This window comes from Strix uralensis, chromosome 2, assembly GCF_047716275.1.
Source record: "Strix uralensis isolate ZFMK-TIS-50842 chromosome 2, bStrUra1, whole genome shotgun sequence".
Lineage (NCBI taxonomy): Eukaryota > Metazoa > Chordata > Aves > Strigiformes > Strigidae > Strix > Strix uralensis.
Genome location: NC_133973.1, coordinates 117699149 through 117723837, shown reverse-complemented (window position 1 = coordinate 117723837; position 24689 = coordinate 117699149). Strand labels below are relative to the sequence as shown.

General features: G+C 38.8%; 1 protein-coding gene across 1 annotated transcript in view; it reads right to left on the bottom strand.

Annotated features, from left to right (window-relative positions):
* The window catches only part of SACS (sacsin molecular chaperone), a 97748-nt gene that overhangs the window by 35325 nt on the left and 37734 nt on the right, over nt 1–24689 (bottom strand). The window contains exon 3 of the mRNA XM_074860029.1: nt 8896–9446. Within this exon, the coding sequence (XP_074716130.1) occupies nt 8896–8918 (23 nt within the window). The 5' untranslated portion in view covers nt 8919–9446. The remainder of the gene's footprint in view (nt 1–8895; nt 9447–24689) is intronic.

Sequence of the window (24689 nt, the reverse complement as noted above, 5' to 3'; positions counted from 1 at the left end):
CTTGTGAAGAGGGCCAAGAGAACCCTCCAAGGTTCATTGTGTGCAGAGTTCTGCACCTGGGGCCATGTGCATCAGTGACGGGCTGAACAGCAGCCCTGCTTCCAAGGAGCTGGGGGATACCAGGCTGAATATGATGCAACAGCATGCTCTCCCTAGGAGGATAACAAGCAGATCAAGGGAGGTGAGTCTCTGCTCAGTGCTGATGAGGCTGGATCTAGGATACTGTGACCAGAATGTGATGTTTTGGGCTTCCTCAGTTCCACATCCCAGCAGAGGACTACTAACACAGTCAGGGGCCCAAAGCATGTGACCTACAAGGAGAAGATGTGGGAGCTGGCTTTGTTTAGTCTGATGAGGAGGAGACTAAGGTACAATATAGCACCAGGACAGCTGACCCAAACTGGCCATGGGGATATTCCATACCATATGACATCATGCTGAACAATAAAACTGGGGGGAGTTGGTGAGTGGCTGGCAGCCCGCTGCTTGGGGACTGGCTGGGCATTGGTCAGCACGTGGTGAGCAATTGCACTTCTTTTGTATATTCTTTTATCATTATTATTATTTTCCCACCCTTTTCCATCCTATTAAACTGTCTTTATCTCAACCCACAAGTTCTACCTTTTTTTCTGATTCTCTTCCTCATCCCACTGGGGGAGGCATGAACAAATTCCTGTGTGGTGTTTAGCTGCCTGTCAGGTTAAACCACAATAAGGGGAAAAAGATACAATTGAACCTGTTTGCAGAAAGTGTATCAAGCTAAGAAGAGCCCACTAAAATGGAAGGAGACTTAAAAGCCACAAAGGTCAGGTAGATCAGGATCCAGCACAATATCCAGGTAGACAGTTTTGCCAGTGCTGCAACATCTTATTTCATTTATCAGCAATATTTGTATATTGAATACTACAAGATAACAAAACGTTAGAAATTTTGTGGGTCTGATCCTGTTTTCACCAGAAATAACAAAAAACCCTTTTAATTTAAGAAAGATGGATCTCTTTGCTTTAGTTTAGGGCTTTGTTCATTTTTTGTTTCATCTTTTTAACTTTCCATTTTGCTACATCCCATTCATAGTTTGTCATCACAGAATTTTTCATACTATGTCCAAAGGAATGAGAAGGCTGCCGTCCAATTCTTATGTTTATCTTTTTATGTCGTGATACCAAGGGAATATACCCTGCAGAAGGGTGTCGCATGAGGGGCACAAATATGGATGACTGGGCAAGATGGAAGGAGTTGAAACCTGATGCAGTCCCATCCATATCAGCTCCTAAAATAGTCTCCAGACCAGTCAAACCACCAAGCCACACTGGCAAAATCTAATTCTTCTTCTCCAGCTGGGATCACAGGAGTGATTTAGCATTTTATGAAGCGTGCACAATTGTTTGAATGGGACCCTGGAGAGAAACAGAGCTATCTCAACTTACAGCCACCTCTCTGTGCTGACATCTCAAATGCTGGGACACATTCGGGGCACAGTCAATCCTGCTGTCAGTGACTGGCTGAAGTTCTCTAACCCATGTCACATCACATGACAAGACAATACTCCCAAATTATGTCCTGTGATGATTTAACATTAGTATTGGAGGAAAGAAAAATCTCCATGTATCACAGATTCTGTCTAGTATGTGACCTCTGTAGTAGAGGGGGAGGAGTTGGGAAGAGACAGTGATACAGAACTGGAACCGTGCAAGGTTCTGGACAAAGGAGTTGAACTCCTGAGCTCCTGGAAATCAGCCATACCTGTTCCTCTCATAAATCTGATCCTCTTGTTACAAAGGAGACTGGTTTTTCATACTGGCAGGAATGAGTGTCCCATTTCTATTTACTATGGGACACCTTTAATTTGCCTCTCCTTTATCATGTGTTTTCTACTCTGTTTTCCCCTTTTGATAATTTCTGCCTTTGGGTTGGGTTTTTTTCTGTCCATCCAGATAGAAGCAAGATTCTCATCCTCTTAGTACCACTGTATTAAAAGAGTAAGCATGACTAGGGCATGTGTTCCAATGCAGCCCTTTGATCATCCGCAGTCTTTAATTGTTGTCATGCTTCTTGGCACAGTTTTGACCTATAACCAGTCTTCAGGACAATGATCAGGCGTGGTTCATAAACCACAGACAACTCTCCACAGGCAGAACGAACAAGGACATGTTGGTTTAGGGCCCAAGACTTTTAAGTTTTTTACACGAGCTGTGCTATGCCACTTACCCTTAGAGTTCTGGCCCCTTCCCTGGGGTCCCCATCCCATTTTATTTATGGGCTAGATGTTGCTACTGATGATAATAAGCAAGACTCCCACTGATTTCAGTGATGCCAAGATTTAAAACTACCAATGTCATGGCATAGCTTCCTAACAAGAGAAGGCACTGATTTCAGTAACAAAGATAAGGAAAATGAACACCGATAATGCTACCAGATCCAAAGAATGGGGGACAACTAGTTCTTCTCAAACTATGAAAGAAGAAAGGAATCAAAGTATTCCAAGTACAGTTTCAGTAGAAAGCTATTTGCAGAAACTTATTTGGAATTTAAAGCCACTCCTACAGCATTAATTACAATGCTGATTTCTATTGGCAATGTCCCGGCCATTTGTCTGGCAAGGAACATAGAATATAAATCTCCTTTTTATTACAAAGTGATTTATACGTATCCTGTTATCAAACTCTGTCTTTTTTACAGCTTATGGCAGTGACCTTTGTAAACCTTTTTTTTTTCCTGATTTCTAAATAAAAATGCCCTAGAAGAGTGACTATATAGAAATTACACTGCCTGACCAAAAAGGAGTACATGTTCCAGTTTGCAGATTTTTGCAACAGAAAAAAAACCAACCTTTTTTATCTTTAATCTTGCTTATCCCTTTGGAAAACAGAACTATGGAAACTGTGTAATCCTAGTGAAGTTAAAGTTACCACATACATATTTGTTACTAGAACTGCTATTAATGATTGTACGTGACAATGTAAAAAGAAAAAATCCATTTGACTTGACCAGGTGGGAACTTTGTAGCCACAGCAGTTAGAAAAAAATATCTTTTAAATCTAAAATCATTGGGACTGATTTGAGAATTTTTAAATACTACATATAGAAATTCCTATTATAACATTTTCATAACAACTTTTCCAAGCAGAACAGCATTTATATTTAAAAATACATATGGAAAATTCTCCTGTGGCTATAAACAAGAGTTCTGTTTGGTTCAGAATGAGGTCATGTAACCCTTGCAAGAAGGGACATGCAATTAAAAAATGGAAAGATTCTCTGCAACATTAAAGTATTTTTATAAAATGAAATGAAAGTTATTTTCATAATGACATTTCCTTGAAAACAGAAAATTCTGTGTTGCATAATCAGCTCATATTTCCAAAAATTTAAAATAGGTGTGCAGTAGCAGAAACAGATGGATGCAAGCCCCTTACTCCCTTATCAGTGTGCTTAGAAAGATGGAATGGAGTCTGCAAAAGGAGTGTGTGGTGTGATAAGAAACAAATACGATTAGGTCACTAATGCAAGAGGAAACCCGCAGCAGTACAGTAGGTTCCAGTGCAGCAAATAACATTCTGCAGTGCTGGCAGACAAGTAACAGTGACTCAACAATTACATTAGATTAGAGACAGTGCACGCACACCAAGCATAAAATCAAAACTTTCTAGGACACAGTAAGCACTTACCTTCATTCTTAAATCAATTCCTTAAGTGTTTCTAACAGATGTTTTAAACATTACATTGTATATATTTCACATTAGCTGGAGATTACAGATTGCATTGGTCTGTGGTCACTGCCAGGAGCTTGATTTATCCTTGCTTACTAATGCCTTTTCAAGAAGTTTGAGAATAAACCTACCATTTGCTGATGACACATGTGCTAGTCATTGGAAATCCACCCCTTACTGGAAAGTTTCTGTTTTATTTTAATAGCTCCATTAACAGAAAACAAGTACTTTTTTTTCTTAAAAGAAATCACTGTAATGGCTATAGTCCTATCTACTAGAAATGACCAAAAAACCCTCTGGCTTGTGAAAGATTTGATTCAAGCAAAATATTTAGTTTTGCCCTAAAAATCTATTATGCAATTTAAGTAATTTGCTGAAACTATTTTAGTATAGATTGGTGCAATGAGTTTAAATCAATTTTCCTACTCTGCACTCCTCATGTGAAACCATTATAGGAAGCTTCTAAGCAAAATATCTATATGATCGTGACTTAGTCAAATATTAAAGAACTAGAGGAAAGTGTTATCTTTTTCCTTTTGCAAGCTGATGTGTTTCTAAATGTCAAATACCAAATGAACAGGATACTTTTGAAATACGACTAAAAACAAACAAAAGGTTTAAGGGCACAGAGGCCAGGAACAGCTGTTTATTTCCATCTAATGATTTTGATCTCTCAGTTATTTGCTTTAATGTTCAAGCCAGTTCCTTGATAGCACTAAGCAAATGCTAATGGAAAGTACTTAAAAGACCTATAAAACTTGTTTCAGTTTATTCTTTGCAAATAAAGAGCAGAGCAAGAAGGCACACATAAATGATAACATTTCAAAATCTTCTCAAACACTGAAGTAAAACTTCTTTTACATCTACCTCTAGGAAAAGAATACATTAAGTCCTCGAAGAGAGGACCTAACCTTATTCCTAACTATAGAAGGGTAACCACTACTCCACAAATTTTAATTGCTAAGAATCACAGGGTTTTCTATTCCAGATGGTACAAATAACAATATACCAGTACAAAATGCATTTCAAATTATGCAAAAGATTAAACCAAGCTAGTGATAAAAATAAACTCCTCAATTGCTCTGTAGAGAATTGCATTAGGAGGGACTACAGTGTTGCAAGAACTGCTGTTGGCATACATTTTTTAATAAGCAGTATGTTAAATTACTGGTGGTGTTTTCTTTTGGCCCTTGGTGCCAATAAAAGAGCGAGATTTAGAACACCCACTTTAACCTTGAAACATCAAAAAAGCAGAGGCTAAATTTGTAAATTGATTTCAGTGCCTAATGTAGGTTCCTAAATACTGTAATGAATCCAAGCCTAGGATTTTGCCTCCATTTAGGACACATGGTAATCAGCTTATCAAAGGTATTTCTTTCCATACCACCTTAAGATATTTTTCTTATTTTCATTCCAGAGTACTTAAAGAAGCTATTATCTTTCTACATAAGTGAGGAAAATCCACCCAATAACTAAAATGAGATCAGCAACCCCAGATTACACGTGCATCAAACATTTTAAGAAGTATTTCTCCATCCCTATTGTTTCTGAATACTGCATCTAATCATGTTCCACAGTTTCATAATACTTTCTAAACATCAGTGAACAGAACCCTATGTATATGGAGAAAATTAGAATATCAAACAGAAGGAAATACAAGACATGTAATTTTCTTAAATTATGAAAAGCCACAACTTCAAGCGTCTCTGTAAGTATCCGTACATCAGATAGTGGATGATAGCCAGTAATATCCTTTCAGATAATGCTAGCTCTTTACCAGCTCTGTACCAGTTCTGTCTCCTTGATAACAGGGTTTCATACAGAAATACAAGCAACAATTTATCCTTCAGACAACAGAAGAATGGGTGGCACAGAGGAAGAAGCATGAGCCATATGTAAGGCCTAGTGAGAGAAAGGGAGGAAAAGGGGAAGAAATGACACAGGGCATCCTCTTCTGGGAAAACACACAGAAGAAGCGAAAGGGATTCCTGGGTTACGTGACAAGTCTGGTCACACAGCCTTAATAGCTGCAAGTAAATACTGCTCCAAACACCAGCTCATACACAAGAGTTGCAGAATCGTTCACTGGAAATCAGAAGCTGTGTTTCCATGTCCTGTCCTACATAAAGTAGCATGGGGTAAGACATCAAGTACTTCCAGCCTCCTACAACCCCATTGCATTTCACTCTTCTTTCCAATTTACTGGTGGAAATTCTTACATTGGTTCAGATGGTATTACTCAATTTAACAAATTCTTACTATTTGAATTGTTTGAGCTAATTTGGCTCATTTTGATGGAGCTGAGACACAAAGCACAGGCAGCTGTGATATCTTCAGCATGGAGGGTGTGCTAGCCTGTAGCTTCAGCGATGATAAGACATGAAGACGTCCTAACTGCTTCCAGTGACGTGAATGGTAAAACATTCACTGTTTGCAGGCAGGGTGCTTTTGAAAATGCCATCATTGTTGTTTATGTGTCTGTCAGTGTGGCAGAACAGATATGGTATGCCCCTTGGCATAACTCTGTATATTTGGACAGAAGAGAAGCAGTTAATGTAGAAGTCAAGGGCGTTTTCTACAAAGGTTAAGGGAAGTGAGATGGGGAACAGGACACCTATAGAGGCCACAGAGCAAATTTTTAAATGTACAACAGACTGTATGCTTATTTTTTATGCGTATGTATTCATATTTATGGATACACACTTATGGAAATTGTTGATTAGATACAATATGTATATTATTATGATCGATGAAAAATCTCTATTGAAACATGGGTGTGGCTGAAGTGCAAAGTTAACTAAGCCTGTGTTAACTTCTCTTCAATTACCCTGCTTCTGCCTATCTTGAACAGAAGTAGCCACACTGAAAAAAACAAACAACAATAAAAAAACCCCAAAACAAATGCAAAACCAGTCAAGGGTTTCACAGTGAAGACTGGATTAGCAGCTGATGGGCTGTGGTAACTAAAGCTGTAGTGTGGCTGTATCCCATCAGAGCATCAGCACTGCAAGAGCTGCAGTGCACTCCCTCCCTCCCTCTGGTCATGGACCAGTTTAAAGCACTGCAGTACTGAAAGATTTTTGCAGGTGCATAGTAAGCAGATTAACGGCAGTACTTAAACTAATATTGCAGCAAAACCCACCTACAATGTAATCAATGAAGTCTTTCTGGAAAATAAGTTCTTTTAAATTAGTTAGAAAACCTTTTTTTTTTTTTTTAATATTTGTATTGCATCTGTGTGTTGATAGAAAGAGGAATAAGGATGGGAAGTTAAGGGAATTGCACCCCTATTACTATTAATTAAAGTAATAGCAGCAAATATGTATGATGAAAAGTTCTAAAACTTCAAAGTCAAAACCTGGACTGGAAGTCTGTACTTTAGCTACTGCCTTTATATTTATTGCACGAACTCCATGAAGCTCCAACTGGGAGCACTGTCTTGTTATTATAGACACTGTACAAAAAAATAAAAAGCATAAAATCTTGGCTCTGCCCCAGAAAGCATCTATTTGCAGTGGACTAAAGACATGCTGGAGGAAGGGCATACACGAAAATTTGAGAAGCAAACTAATTTGGTGCAATATCACAAGGGCACAAGGGTCTGCTAAAGCTAAGCTTCAAGTTAGGCATCTAAAGCCCTAATTTTGCACACTGATTTGGAAATTGGCACTTGACTACCATTAAAAATAGTTACATAGGATATCAATATTAAAGTTGAAGCTCAGGTAAAATACTGTACCAAAATCTTTGAGATCTGTGATTTTTTTATAATTGACTAGATACTAAATTTAAAAACATCCAATAGGGATTCTGAAATATCACTACATAGCCTAACAGAAACTCAATTTAACTGAGACTTGCATAAAAAACATAAACTGTATGGAACCAAATGAACAAAAATCACTACATAGCTGACATGACAGGATGTTTGTCATTTATGATCTTGGTGGAACAAAGCCCATCATTTAATAGTATCCAAGAATGTCAATATTGAAATACAGAATTTTAAATTGTTGCCAGTATGAATAATTCTCACTGCAAGAAATCTGCTTTTAGCAGAACAGATTGAGCCATTAACATGTAAAAGTTAAGTATGTGTCAAGTCAAGTGTGCTTGCCTCTCCCTGGCTACAACTCTGAAGCCTGATTTATTCAGTCCCACCTCTGTCCCATGAACAGTCTCCAGCTTGAATATTGGCCCTGCAGCTCAATCTAGGACAATTCATACTTTCCAGCTCTTGTCCCTGGCAGTACTGTCATTTCATCTCTGGTTCCATTTCAGTCCTTGGTGCCAACCAAGGTGACCATCAGACTAGCTTTTTACAAGAGACCTTCATGTGTTACTGGATTATAAAAGAGCTGCACAGATAATTTGAGCAATGCCTAAACCTCCCTGTACATTTCCAGATGTACAAAACTTGCATTAGAAGGCCCAGTTAACTAATTTAGAAGAGAGAAATTCAAACCCCCAAATTTTCTATCCCACTGTCACCTTGCAACAGAAATACGTAACTTTCACGAATTTTCACAAAATTACCCAGGAAGCCAGTGGAACAGACCCTGAAACAACAGTCAGCTGTTACTAACAACTTTCTAACACAATGCAAAGCCCACCGTCTTAACACACAGGAAAAAGCAGAGGCTGTACTTTACAGAGTCGCGCATCAGTGGGGATTCTGCAGATCGCAAGGCTGAGGGTGGAGGCTGTCGTCTTCCTGCAGGCCCACTGATACCAAATAAGAACACTTCTAATTACAACTTAACATCCAAATAAGCATTTATCTCCTAAGATTTGTTTATGCATTGTTCACAGAAAGAACTTGCTTTGCTTTTTAGTCGTTAGCAAGGTTATATATTCTTCCCAGTAAAACAATACATTGAATTCAAAGTTAGGCAACTGCAGGAAAAAAACTTTCTCTTCCACTTGTTTTCAAAAAACACTATAGTGAATGTAGACTGTACGTGTAAATTGAAAGTTAGATTATGAATCCATTACTTTCAGGAGTGATTAATTTTTTTCAAGCAGTTACAAAAAACTTAAGAAATTAATTTCACCTTTAAAAGTAGTAATTTTGTATAAACACTAGGCAAGTTTCAGACTCGGTCTTTAACTTACTGACCCGGGGGTTTGAGCAAGAATGTCTCAGCCTAACAGAAAATTCTTTCAGGAGTTAATTTTTTTTTACCTGTTCTTATCCTCGATCTCCATTGTCTCTTTTTCCTTGATATCTTCCCGATAGGAACATGAAGCAGATATTGGATCTATAAATTAGCAAATTAATTTTTAATCTTCTTTGCTTGGTGGCTCATCATCTCTTCAGTGGACACTAGAAATCCCAACCATGTGAAACTCAACTCAGTGTTCACTCCATACCTGAACTACCAGAGACATCTGTGTGCCTCACCATCTGCTACTTCTCCAGTTTTCTTTTAAAGTCACTTGCTTAATTGTTCACAGAAGTTTATTCTCTTTATAATCAGGAACAGACTTAATAGAACAGGTCTCAGAAAGCAGGGAGGTCTTGTTTAGTTTCTTTAACTGAATTCAAGCTATGTTCTTGTGCAATTGATTTATATTTATCTTCCGGAGGAGTGGAATTCTGGAAGCTGCTGTTTCTGCTTTGTCTTCCTTTATTCTGGTAGCAGGCACAGTTGGAAGAGTATTTGTGAGGGCCAAAGTCTGACTTGTCTTCCTCACACCTGCTAGAAGACACTTCTTAACATCAGCTCACAAGTTCTGGAAGAAGAGACACAAGAGAAAAGGGGTGAGCCGTTAATACAAAACAGAATTGAACTGAAGGGTATGGAAAAGTCATTTCCTCTGAGGACATAGTTTCAGTTACTAGTATTAAGTGAGTCATGATACTAATTATAAACTGTCTTGTGCATTATAATACTTGTAAGCACATGGAGAACTGAAAAATAGCAGTGAGGTTTCCTGTTTCTCCTCCAGTACAATATCATGCAATGAGTACCATAATGAACACATGTAGCTGTAAGTATGCTGAATAAATGGGCAAGTTTTCAATTTCTTCCTTTGCATCAGTATCTGCTTAAAAAAACCGGGCTCTAGGATATATATTACAGCCTTGACATAAAACTATGCCATCAAAGAAAATAACAGGCTGGGCTGAACATTTATGAAGAAGGATTTTGCCCTTCTATTCAAATGGCTTGAAGCTAGGGGAAGAGATTAACCAGCCTGCAATGACTTTCCATAAGGAGGATTCAAAGTCTTCCCAGCTAATGCCCACTCCTGGCTATATAGGCCAACATCTACCCTATGCTGCACCTACCTTCGGGAACTTCTTCCTTCAAGCTGACACACAGAATTTTTAAAGCACCAGAATAGTGTATAAGTGAGGCAAGGCAAGGCATGTGCTGTCAAGCAGCAGAAAATGTTTCATTCAATATACATGTTAAGCTATTACCCAAGGAAGACATGTTTGAGAGAGCTGGTGGTATTCCATTATTGTTCTGCATTTGTGCAAATGTAAATCCTTCTCTGAGCCTCTGACAGTGTTGGCAAGTCTTTTCATAATGTGCAGTTGCGTATGTCCCTCTTTGAACAGAAATAGAGAGACATTCTTTCCTGATCCAGAAAGGGGAACAACTGTAGCTAAATTGCAAAAGATGAATTAGTTTACTGTGTACATATGATATTGAAATACAAATGGAATGAAAGAAAGGAGGGTAGAATTTGTGCCTTGAATATTATTTTTTTTTAATACTTAGGAATTTGCCTACTTGGTTAATAAATGAAATATCAAAGTATACAAACTGAAGATGAATTCTGAATGCATGTTTACTGTGAAAAGATTCACAGAGAATTTAACTTAGCACAATGTGTTACTAAATGATTTAAATATAAATTTTTCTTTCTACAGATGCTGAGATGTATATCTAGCATGTAATCCAAAGAAAAGTTCCACACTTAAGTCACACTTAAGTAATACAGACTTAAGTAAACAGCCATGCAAATCCAGCCTCATTTGCCCAGGTATGAATGATTCCATAGACAGTAAAACCATTGCAGCTCTGCTGCGTAATGGGTTGCAGTTGGGAGGGAAGTGCCAAGGAAAGGCATTTTGACTGCAGTGGAAGATCAGGCCAGCTTATAGTGTGTGCTGGTTTTGGATGGGATACAGTTAATTTTCTTCATAGTAGCTAGTATGGGGCTATTTTTTGGATTTGTGCTGGAAACAGTTGATAATACAGAGATGTTTTTGTTATTGCTGAGTAGTGCTTACAGAGTCAAGGCCTCTTCTGCTTCTCACACCACCCCACCAGCAAGTAGGCTGGGGGTGCACAAGAAGTTGGGAGGGGACACAGCTGGGACACCTGGCCCCAACTGACCAAAGAGATATTCCATACCATAGGACATCATGCTCAGCATATAAAGCTGGGGGAAGAAGAAGGAAGGGGGGGGACATTTGGAGTTATGGTGTTTGTCTTCCCAAGTAACCATTACATGAGATGGAGCCCTGCTTTCCTGGAGATGGCCAAACACCTGCCTGCCGATGGGAAGTGGTCACAGAATCACAGAATTGTCTAGGTTGGAAAAGACCTTCAAGATCATCCAGTCCAACCATCAACCCAACATTAACAGTTCCCAACTACACCATATCCCTCAGCACTAAGTCGACCCTACTCTTAAACACCTCCAGGGATGGGGACTCCACCACCTCCCTGGGCAGCCCATTCCAACACCTAACAACCCGTTCTGTAAAGAAATGCTTCCTAATATCTAGGCTAAACCTTCCCTGGTGCAACTTGAGGCCATTACCTCTTGTCCTATTGCTTGTAACTTGGTTAAAGAGACTCATCCCCAGCTTTCTGCAACCTCCTTTCAGGTAGTTGTAGAGGGCGATGAGGTCTCCCCTCAGCCTCCTCTTCTCCAGACTAAACAACCCCAGTTCCCTCAGCCGCTCCTCGTACGACATGTGCTCCAGACCCTGCACCAGCTTCGTTGCCCTTCTCTGGACATGCTCAAGTAATTCCATGTCCTTTTTGTAGTGAGGGGCCCAAAACTGAACACAGTAATCGAGGTGCAGCCTCACCAGTGCTTAGTACAGGAGTAAGATCACTTCCCTGTCCCTGCTGGCCACGCTATTTCTGATACAAGCCAGGATACCATTGGCCTTCTTGGCCACCTGGGCACACTGCTGGCTCATGTTCAGCCGGCTATCAATCAACACTTGTTTTGCTTTGCTTGTGTGTGCAGTTTTTGCTTTAGCTATTAAACTGTCTTTATCTCAACCCACGAGCTTTCTCACTTTTACCTTTCTGATTCTCTCCCCCATCCCCACCCAGGGGGGAGTGAGCAACTGGCTGTGTAACGCTTAGTTGCCAGCTGGGGTTAAACCACAAAATACTGTTTTCCCTAAAACATCATTAGTAAAATCACGCATGAAAAATGTTTAGTTATTTGAGCAGCTTCAATTGTCTTGGTGAAGGAAAAAGAAAAAATAGGTTTATAACAGACAGCTAATTATGACTTTAAGAGACAGCCTCTCCATTATTAGTGAGTGACACACTTTCTCAGACTGCATTCTATTTCTAGGTTTGGCCTTTCAAATAATGTCCTTTATTATGTTGCTGTGGGGAAGGTTTTTAATTCACTGCAATTTTGTGCATGATTTTGCACATAGGACTGTGCATGACTTGCATGCTGACAAGACTCTAGCTAAGTCCATTACTAAGTCCATTAGTAAGTCAGTAATTGCTGTATTTCTCCCAGGCCACTGAAAAGCCCCGTTTTGAAAGAATTGATATGTTACTTGCTCTTGGTACTGATACACCCTAGGAAAATAAAAATATCTTCTAGGATTTTTGACAATGACACCTTGTCCAGAAAATGGATAGGTCCAAAGTACCTGAAAGCAGCTTAAGTATTATTAATTCAATAAATAAGTTTGCTCAGCAGAAGAGCAAGTTATATCACAGCATGAAGTGACATCTATACACTGGCAAATCATTCCAATAGTCCTCGAAGGAGTTTGGTCTTGCCAGCACAGATGTGACCAAATGGCATTGTCAGTTTGCTACCAGATCACATTACAATCCTAAAAAGATTATGACACGGTCATCTTTATGGTGTCTCCCATGGTAAGAAAGAGAGCCAACTTGGCTGTTAGATACCAGATACAGACTGACCCTGGCACACTAACTTCCTGACCTTACATTTCTTCAGTGCCTGAGGTGGTCATACAGGTTACCTTATAGCTTTATATGATATTGAGCTGCAGCATCTGAGAACATTCTGTCACTGAATTTATTAGTATAGACATAACCATAAATCTCTCCTGGGGAAAAAAACAGTTACAATTGCCTATGGCAATTTTCTACTGTGGGATTTATAGGTTTTTTAACAGAAACACCTTTGCTGGAGGATTTTATGTCTGTCCTCAATTGAATTTTGGTGGAGGAGGTTTAGTAGTCAATCTATAAAAACCATCTTCAGTTTTATGGATGCCTGTGATTAGTTATAGGTATGAACCCACAGGCATAGCTATGCAAATACCTAATTCTGCCTGCAAATCAGGTAGATACACATATATTAATACTGTTCCAGAAATTTCCATTAGTGGTTATTTTCTGGTGTGAAAACCATTAGTGGTTATCGGGCTATCTATCTGTTCACTCCTCATCCATCCTTTAGACTGGGATCAATCTAAACTTCACATTCTACTACATGCAGTCTAAACTACACATTCACTGAGTTTCTTTCCTCAGCAGTAACAACTAAATCAGAACTGTTGTTACTTGATCCAGCAGCAGGGGAAGGATGCAAGAACTGTCAGAATTACTGAACGCAATCCAAAGTTTAGAGAAAAATCTGTGAACAAAGCACAGCAGGAGCCTCCTCAATTTATGTTTTATACAGTTTAAAAGCACAATTTGATCACAAAACCATTACTGTTTATGCTGACTTCTGTTGGAATAAACAAGACCACAACAACAGAAGGTATATATCCTCAAGTAGGAGAGCAGCTGTGAGCAGCATAGCACAAAAGCAAGCTGAGCTGACCAGAGCTGCAGCATGGCTGGGTCACTAGCAGGATGTGCACAAAGGTACCCTGTGCATCTGCTGCATTCATGGGTAACCTTGGCTGTACCTAGCATTTGTCTTCAAGGATATGCCATGGCATAATCACCTCACGCTAATCATGGCTCCTTTCAGTATCACAGATACTGAAATGGTCCCTGTGTGAACAGGATGAGGGAAAAACACAATTTTGTTTTAGGCATTTCACTCTCCCCCCAAAATGCTTTCTTAGTAAACTGTAAAATGAATGAAAATGTACAACTCTTATCTCATGCATATGACATCATTTTGGTTTTACCAATAATGGTTTTATGAGCAAATACAGGGCGATGCACCTTGTGACACAGACTAAAAACTTGCATTCTAAACCTGTTAGCATGAGATAAATGTCCCTTTAAAAGGGAAAAAAACCCAAGGATAACTGCAAAACTGAAGGCTGACAAATGAGTGCCAAGAGAGGCAGAACAAGCTGGAAATCAAGTATGTCTGAGGTCTAATCTCTGATCTCAAGTAGTATGGGGTCATCTCAGGGCTAATTTGTAATCTCCATTTTACCATTATAAATACAGAATGGCTCCACTGTTTCACTAAATTCTTCTTTCTCCTGGATTCATTAGGCAGGAGTATGTGCCAGGTTTAACTCTCATAATTAAAATCCCACTCCATGCAATAGCAGCAATAGGTCTGAATGAGCCTAGACCACACTCACTACAAATATAACAAGGACTGGTGCACAGTCCAGAGTAAGCAGCTAAACCTTGAAAAAAAGACTGTCTAGGTATCAATATTTTGAGAAGACAGACACCTCTTAAGTACAAATTGTTCCTGTCAATGCACAAGTATATCAGCTGCATTCAAAATGCATTTCTATCAAAGGTTAAATTAAATTGAAGGCTATCACACAAGTGCAGGTACCACATAAATGTAGAGTTGCTTCTCAGAGACAGCTGTTCCGCAGAAATTTGAGATGGACCTGATACAGTGTAATATAATAATGTGCCTGAAAGCTAGAAATGCTGTAAGTAAAGTAGGTATGTCCTTAATATGTTTATTGTCTAGACATCTTTGGTGTAGCAAATTCAACTGAAATGAGTAGTCCAGGCCATCAGCAGACATAAATCAGTGCCATCAATGAAGCATATGGCTCTGCATTTATACTGTTATGCACTGCATGAACTTTCATGCTTTATCACATACAATTTTAAGATTAGAACTAAAAGCTTCCAAAAATGCCAACACTTTAGTACTACTTATATTGTTAATAGTATTAATACCATGAATACTATATTGTTAATGCTGTTAATATTATCATTAATAAAAATGCTGCAGTCCTACTGATTCTTCTATAGAGGAGGGATTGATAGTAGCTGTACAAAAGTGATTCTTTTTCTAGAGTGTGATGATTTTGATGCATTTGGCACAGTAGGCATTGTTCTTTTTTGATGAAACACAACAAATATATGTACAAGGATGAAAATATTTAACAGATGAAAAATTGAGCAAATTTTGTTGTCACTGGTCAAAAAAACCCAAATGTTGTTGTTTGTGCCTACCTCTTCCAAGGCCACACCGGCAATAGAAAGAGCAGCAGTTAGATCCAGAGTAGTATAATCACTGACCAGCAACTTTATAATTGCCATAGATTCCTAGAAGAGCAGGAAGTTTGATAAACAAACAAAATTCCCAGCTAAACCTGAGTTGATGACTGTATGCCACATGGGGAGTGAGGGGAGGCAAAAACCACAGAAGACTCTGCCAAGCTAATCACAAATCTGGGAATGTTTTTAACCTTGACTGCATGAACCAGGTGCCCAACAAAGTATTTGAGAAAAGTATGATTTATGAAGGTGTCCTATGAATTAATTACAACTGGTTTACATTTAGGCAGTTTTAACACCCACTCAAACCTTAGAAAGACTTAGAAAAAAAGTTGCACCATCAAGAGTGTGGGTGAGAGCACAGACACATTACTGGTCCAAACACACACCAGAGTCCAGGGCAAGTTCAAAGCAACATTAAGGTCTGTTATCTGTAGCAAGATTACACAGTTCCCTCAAGCTGAGTGAAACCCCTCTACTGCTCTTTGCCTCACAGCATGGTGGTCATCTGACAGTCACTGAAATTTATTAATTGTGAAAACCTCTTTATTATTAAAAGAGAGATGACAGCCTCCAGCAGCTGTCGGTGAAGTGAGGCCATAATGGGAAGTAGTAGATTCAGTATAGATACATCTGTAGCACATACTGGAAAACAGTTTGGAGTTACCTGAGCAAACAAAGCAGCTGCTAGCACCAAAACCAGAAACAGCAGAGAAGTAACGATCCAGCGCTGCAATAAGCAGAGCTGATGGCCCTGTGGTTTTCATGATGAAGCCAGTATCTCCTCACAGCTCAATGCTGCATAGATACATCAGCTAAGATGACTGCTACCCTAAGTTATGAGGAGAGGAAATTTGTTTCAGGGGCCAAAAAAAAGTACAATACTTATTCTCAAGAATAAGACTAAGTTAACTAAAACCAAAAAATAGGTCCTGTGCCAACTTCATCTGTTTCCTTCTCATGGAAACAAATGAAATGTAATTCTCAACAAGTAAATGTGCTTAACGCAAGATTTGCAATACTTCACTAATGGAAAAGGTGACTTAGGAAGTATGACTATATACAACAATATGAAAGCTCTAAAAATGATTTGTAATAATATGACTAATTAACAGTTTGATTGTGGTATTCAAATGATCCTACAGTAACCATCTGGGACTTCAGAGTTGAATTGTGCATAAAGAATCCTTTCATCAAATTCTGATGAAGTAAACTTAAGATACCCAATGAAAATGTCTCAAAGTGATTTCTCAACAATACATAGCAGCTGGAGAAAAAGGCTTTAAAAAAAAAAAAAAAAAAAAAAAAAAACAACTGAGGGAAAGAGCCGTGTGGTTAAAAACTCATTGCAGTTCTCCAGAAACTTGGAGATTATAAGACCTCTCCTTTGAAACTGAAAGCAGTGGGTGCCACACAAAAGGACAAGCAGAAGGAGAATCGTTTGTTCTTAGAGTTAGTTCTGAACCATTTAATGGGTTTTCCAATGAAACTGGAAACGGAGGCTGTCTGTGAATCATAATACAGAAACCTAGAGCTCTGCAGTCACAAGCATATGAATAGTGGGGCTATTAAGTAGAGAAAAAAATAGCAGGAATATGAGTTATGACTTGACTGCACAATATGATGCCATTTAGAGATACCCCACTTAATTGATAAGCTCCGCTTGCTCTAAAGCAGAGCACACTAAGTTTAAGCTAAACACTAATGCAGCTATATAATTTCTACTGTCTGAGATAGCCTGGAGCATCCGCCATAGCAACACAGTTCTGTGCAGACTTGCCAATACAACAGTTTATGAATTATCAAACAGTGGGAGGTCAGTCTCATCAGTCCCTGATGAGAAACCAGGTGAAGAACAGGATAGGAACTGAGCCCTTGTACAGAAAATACTAAAAGTTCAGAATAATTATGCCAGTGGTAGTTTTTGTTGAAGTCAGTCTCTGTAAGTAATACAGGGCTGGAAGGAAAGGTAGTTGGTTAAGTGTTCTAAAATACAATTCCCCAGGGGGAGGAGTACTTTTACAGATTTCGCTCTCTTTGTTTTTGTTTTAATTAGATTTTGTTTTGATTGCTAAAATGATTCTTTTATCTACAAAAGTATCTCCCTTGAGCACTTTTCTTCAAGAGTAACCTGGAAAACTCACACCTTGATTATAGTTTTGAAACATTACTAGTGGCTGAAATACTATGAAAACCAAACACCCTTCATGGTTACATAAAGACACTTTATAGTGCTGTACACAGACCATTATAACAGACACATGAAGTCTAAGAGTGCACCCGAAGTGCATTTTGCAGAAATGCAAAGATGAAACAGTACATTAACTTATTTTAAAGATTAACTTAGGAAGAATATTTATTTACCATAAAGTCAGTTATGCCCTAAATTCTGAATACCTAATCTTGGTATCTGACTTCTTTATCCGTTTTGCCTCCTACCTTGTAAACTACTTATAGGCAGTTAAAGCTTAAGTATACCGAACCAGAATACAACTTGTGTTACTTGTTTTAGATGACCATAAATAAGTCTTTGTCTATGTTCAAATGTCTAAAGCAGAAAAAAAATATATTTAGGAAATTTTCTTACCTATTAAGTAAAATCAGACTCCAAATATTTATCATAAGTAATGCATATGGGAAGTTATCCTTCCACACAACATTTTTTAAATAGTTGTTATTTTACCTTCAAGTGAAAGGTTTAGCTATATTCAAATCTTCCTACTGATCTTACTTCAACATTTAAATTAAGAGCAGATGGGTTCAGATCTTTAAAAAAAATTGTCTTCAGTCAGTAAAATGAATTGATGTTTGGTTTAGACATTACCATTCCCTGAACACTGTGTAATCTCAGCTATCAATATGAGAGCTGGCATCACTACCTTCTCTGGCCTAGCATCTTCTTCTTTGATCACCTTGCAGCACAGATGGCCAGGAAGGAAGGATGTTAGCCTGCTCTTGTGTTCTTAGTTGGACTTTCTGTCTTCTAAGGACAGTTCATGGTCTTTTTCATTATTATTCTTATGATTGCAGTGAAGATTGGAAAGAATTGCTTATCACTCTAATTTGAAAGTCCTGAGAAGCAAAGCTGTTTCAAGTGCTGAACTCCTTATTGTTCTCTCATTAAATGAGTATTTATTATTATATGGAGGTTCCCCCTTTTGTTTACAGATATTTGGATTAAGGCAAGATTGATAGCCACAAAACACTAACCTGTATCAGATATATATAAATGTGATTTATTTATTGTGTGAATGCATTTTGTAGTATCTCTTTCTTTAAGGTTTGAGGTAGATTGAGATTCTCAGACCTACAACTCAGAAATCTGAATTTGGCTGACAAAAGCCTGATGAGGAAATTTTAAGTCTACAGTTACAGAATATTCCTAAAACTTTCATGGAGGGGAAGGTATTAGCAGCTCTCAAAGGCGCATTCAAGAAGCCAAGCCTTCTCCTAATACTTATCCTGTACTCCATTACTATTGCAAAGAACCTTTTGTCACGTTGAATTACTGGAAAGCTTATGAAGAGATAATCTTGATAACATCATGAGCCTGTCAAGTCATTCTCTCCTTCAGGAGACATGAGATACTCAGACAGCCCTGATTTGAAGGATCTCCAGACGAGACAAGCATGTATTGCTGACATAACTGCATCTGACAAAACTGAGCTCTGATTCATCATGTCAGGGACCGTCACAGCAGTTTTGGACCGCAGATTGTGTGCGCTGTACCACTTCACTGAATGATGCATCTCCGACTCTGCAACAGCTTCCAAGTGATTGCTGGGCACACTTTGAGATATGGCCTTTTTACACAGAAAGCCTCAAGTACAACCTATAACAGAGGCAAGTAGCATTCAATATGGGGATGGAGATGACATGGCTAGTAGAAAAAAATGTGCAGAAACTGGAATTCCATAACTGAGGTAGGAGTTAAAGTTAACTCACTCTAGTTGGAAGAAACTAGATTATTTTTGTCCAAGAACTCTGGAACACAGAATTGCAGTTTTAGTAATATTTTAGAAATATTTTTAATAAATCAAATAGAGGTTAGTACTATATGACTGGGAAAAAGTGATCTGGGCAACTACAGATCCTCTGTGCAACATCAATAGTGTACAAGGCTTTAGAAAGGAAACGCTAATTAAAGACATGAAAGCAAATGCAAAATGAGTTAAAATACAACAAAATACGCAGTCAACCTAATATCTTCTGTTGAAACATTATCTTCTAGAGAACGGAAATGGCATAAATCTCTTCTCCAGAAGTTAAGAAACAATGATCACATTGAAAACTATCAGTTAAGCAGGAAAAGATGAACATTATTACAATAATGGTGGATACAGAACCAGCTGTATGGCAGATGATAATAGAAAGCTAAGAGAGTTCCCCAAAGACATGACTTGAAACCACAGGGACAGCCAAGGGAATCAACAGCCTGTTCTCTAAGCAGAGACTAAGAGAAACTGGCCTCTTTAGCCAAGGAGAATGAAAGAAAAGATAGCAAAGAAAAGGTGAGATTATTCTTTGTAAATCTATTAGATGAATGAGCACAGGAAAAGAAGAAGTCTTATTTAACCTATTAGATCTTGTGAGCAGAAAAATATATAGGTATAATTATCCCAGAGTGAATTGAGCCTGGAGTGGGGAAAAATGAATCATAAAAGCAATGAGGTTCTCAGGCAGCCCTCCAAAAGGACATGCAAGCAGAGAAAAGTGTCAGCTTTGGAGACTGATCAGCTTTCTTCCAAAAAAGGCTCTCACAGCCTATGACATCAGAGCACTGCTCTCTTCCAGGAGAACCCTTCCAACCCCACAGAGCATCTCTATGCACAGCCAAGCCCTGGGAATCACTTGAGACCTCTAAGCTGGCAGTGTCTAAATTTGTGTATCTGGAAAATGACAGCTGGAGAGGGGTGAGGAGAAGTTCTCAACTCTGAAATTCTCATCTACCCTCTTACCTGAGAGCAAGTGAGTTCACTGGCCTGTGGGGCATGTTACCAGGTCACTGTATTCACTCCTGATTTCTCTAACAGAACTGGGTAAAAAGAAATGATCTTGTGTTTATGCTTTGGGAATACTTCTGTGTTGTCAACATAGTTGTTGACACATGGGTCGACATAGCGCTTAGCGATATGGTGTAGTTGAGAACCATCAGTGTTAGGTTAATGGTTGGACTAGATAATCTTCTAGGTCTTTTCCAACCTTGATGATTCTGTGATTCTGTGATAGTGTCAACAAAGCTTTATTTTAAAGAAAGTTCACTCATGCATCTCAGATTTGCTAAATGTATGGGTCTAAACCAAAAATGACATTAAGTCAAAAAATGTTCTAGCATAGTCTCCTAACACAGAAGCTCACTCTGTTGTTTAGTCAGCTGGCAGGGAATTCCAATGTTGATGTTGATGATTTTGTTCTGTTTGCTTGCACCCAGGCATGCCACAAGACTGTCAAATTTAAGGTAGAAAAGCAAAACACATCCATTTTGCCCTGCACCCAGACATACCACAGAACTGTCTGATTTAGGGCAGGGAGCAAAATATTTTGTAATAGCTCTTTGTTTGGTATAGTTGCATAATAGTATCAAATCTAGAATAACAGTATTCAATCTGCAACAATTAGAAGGAATCACATAAATGGCAACCAGCCACCTGAATGAACAGACCAGATCTGTGAGGAGAGGAGGTATTACTTTGGACCAGACTGGTCCTGGCCTATGGAAAAGTGTATATAAACTCCAGCAAAATCCAGTGGCACTTGGAGAAGACATAAGAAGCCCTCTTCAGTTCCAGTTTCCCTCTTTGAAGAGCTCTCAAGGCTGGCCATCTCAGCCTCAGAGACTAAACCATCAAAGCTTCTGGCCATCAGGGCAGAATCACATTTAGAGTATCTTGTACCTAGGGCTTGACTGGCATGTGTGATTAAGACTTGGTATTTAGTTGTTACAGTACCTGAGTAAAAAAATGGCTTGCTTGAAGTGTGGAGACTTCCCTGGGGTCTCGGAAAACTCCCTTCATGGCAGATCCCAATCCTCTAATAATGACAGTCGCAACACTCCAGTATTGACCCCAGAATCATAGTCCTAGAAACAGATCCTGCAGTACCTGTTAGCAGGACGTGGTGTTGTGATAACACTGACATAGCTGAAAAATTGTCCATTTTTAATACTATATTACCAAACTAGAGTTTTCTAAGATATTTTTCGAAGAGGACAGTAATGAGGAAAGGCAAGAAGGAGATAAAGGCAACTACAATTTCCTTCCTCCCCATTAGCACTACCTGGTAGGAACATATGGCCACGTTATGCGATGTGGTTTCAGACACAAGTTGCACAGTGCATCCTCATCATCTTCAGTTGATTCAGATCAGCATGTAGCAACCTCTGAACATACTGAGAGGTTCAATTGAAAAAATAACTTGGGAACATTAGAACATTATTACCCAAGCAAAAATGGAGGTCAGCTTCACAGTACTGGAGTAGAGCATGCATGAGGGTTGCAAAGGCTTTGAAAGTAAGGACAGGCAGCTCATGTTTGATGCTTAGGAAGAGAGGAATCAAGAAAAGCATAGAGCAGGGCAGCCTTGCTCTAGCAGCATGTCAGGAAAATCATTTGCACAACAGCATCTGGGTCAGAATCAGCAGGGCAAGACTGTAACTACAAAAGCACAGAAGAAGAGCCTGTAATATTTAAGATCCAAGACAGAAAATTACTTTCTACAACAAGATAAAGTCAGAGGCAGCCATATGTCAGAGCAGAAGGGTTAAGATGAGTTCTCATCCTGCCCATAAAAGACCATTTATGTTTACAGAATGTATGTAGCCTTTAGACCAGCTGGACACTGTCTCTCTTTTCATCTTGGAAACATACACAGTGCTTAGACTGTGCCTACACTACTACAGCCCTCTGCCCCAAAAGCAGGACTTGGTCCCCAGTCTAAATGGTGCATACTGACTGACATGTGCTCAAGGTCAGAACCAGGCTAGATCTGGGCCACACACCCAGTGCGTACCCCTGCTCCTGGGTCTCTGTGTCCCATGTGACACACCTACGGCTTTGGCAGATTTGTAGGAGTTTTGAGGGAACAGTAGGGTTCTTTTTAGGTCAAAAGGCCAGAAATAATGATGGTTAGGTTGTGTAAAAATGGTACTTTTATAGCATAAAGTCACTATCACAGACTTAATTCATCATGCCTCCATAACTCATGTCAAGGAGAGCGGCAGGTCCGTAGGCAAGAATTGGGGAACATCTTGCAGGCTGTCTTCTTTCTCCAGAACAGTTCCACATAGCAGCCAGACAAATCTTCTGCAAAGTACAGGGAGCTGTTTTGGAAACAGACTTGAAAGTGGGATGAGCTCCAATGAGCGCTGTTCGTCTACCTGGCAAACAGTGTAATTCAGACCAGCACAAGTACTCCTGAAGTATTTGGTGCAAGGCCAAATTAATATCAGTAACTGAAAATAAAAAATAAATACATTTTCTTTCCTCTCTTCTGTTTCTCCAAGCCTAGTTTTTTATAAAAGCAGCAGGAAGCATCTCTTAAGATCACTACATACTTGTACAGTATGGATAGAGTTTGACAGACATGACCAGAAGTATTTTCATCTCTATGACATTTGTCAGCCAAAATTAATTACAAATGGTATGGCATTTTCTGTCTATGACTAGTATGCTTTTAAGCAGCAAAATTATCTATATGAATTTCTTCTCCATAAGTAGGAAAGCTGGTCTCTAAATTGGGACATACTTATGCTGAAAATTTGCATCTAGGAATGCCAAATGTTGCAGAAGCAAGGAGATTAACACAGAGATTTGGCTTGATACAGCATGCCAAGACAGTGGAGAGAAAATCTTTTAAAAGCTGAGAATACTTAACTCCTTTGCTGATGCTGCAAACCAGTGTGAAAGCACTGAAATGTAGCATGTTTGTTTAGCAGGTGCCATTCACAACAGCAACTGTTGTTGAAAAAGATTCTTAGAAGAACTCTGCCAAGATTTGGTGTACCCATGATTTGACATATCTTCCTTTTCTTCTATTGCTTCACAACATACCCAATTCCAGGTATTTCTTTCTAAATAGATATTTCAATGCTCTTTTTTTCCTAATTAAAAAGGCTAAAAAGATGGCCTAACACTGAAAAGACCAGGGAACTGAATATGGACGTTTCAGCATATGAAACAGAAATAATGTTATTCACAAACAGCTATATTAAGCAACAGGGTTATCATAAAGCTGCATTCATGAGTGTTTGCAGAGTGTTTTGAACTACTTGATTAAACAGCACCTTATTAGTGAAAATTATGATTAATGAGAAGCTTATAACAACAAAGCTCTCTCTGCAAGCACTGCAATAGAAAGAAAGAAAGGAGAACCACATTTCAGATTGGAGTTGCTAAATTAATAATTAATAAATGAAGCTTCACTGAAAGGGTATTTGGAAGGTTTTTATATTACAGGGTTTAAGTTGAACAAAAAGAACATGCACTTTGTTCTGTTATTTCTAGGTTTTTAATAAAACTTTAAAAGCTTATTGTTATTCCTCTTAATCAAAGTAACATTTTACAACATGAGAGAGACGCCAGAGATCAAGATGAAGGGGCAAGTAGGAGCCCCCGAGATCAATACACTCGACTGAGTCTGAGCAATTTTGTTACTCCATTATGTTCCATAAAGCAATCTGGTGCCTCTTCCATCCAGCTGTAATGCTGATCCATTAGAGAAAGAGGAGACATGGTCCTTCTCGTTTATTATTTATAAGACAGGGCATGCACAACTTGTCTGACATCATCCTTGTCACAGCTAATGAGAAACTGAAATAAATCACTTTTGTGGCATCACAGAAGAGATTAAAAAGCTTTTTCAGGTCTAATGATCCATTTTTCTTCAGTAAGGGAGTGCTCTCTAATGTATGTAACCAAATAATTTATTGTATATAATTGTATATGTCCCCAAGTGATGAGCTTTCCACACCACTACTGCTGTTTGGGGGAAGTCCCTGTGTACATATATGTACATTGTATAAACATCAAACAAGCAGTATGATTTAAAGAGATGGGTTTAGCATTGACAGAAGTAACCAAAGCAAACCAGAAAGCACTTAAATTTCTTCAACTCTTAAATCTAATTTGCTGTGGTGGATCAAGACTGTTAGGCTGAGATACCGAATGGCACAGGACTGCTGGGATAACAAGAGCCTACACCAAGAGCCAGGGAAGCGTTTCCAATGCCAGTCCAATATGAACGTGAAGGTAATGAGGTCAAAATTATTTGTTAGTGCCTGGAAAGAGACTCCATGCTGCTATACCGTGCAAAAATCACCCTCCAGTGCACAATCTGT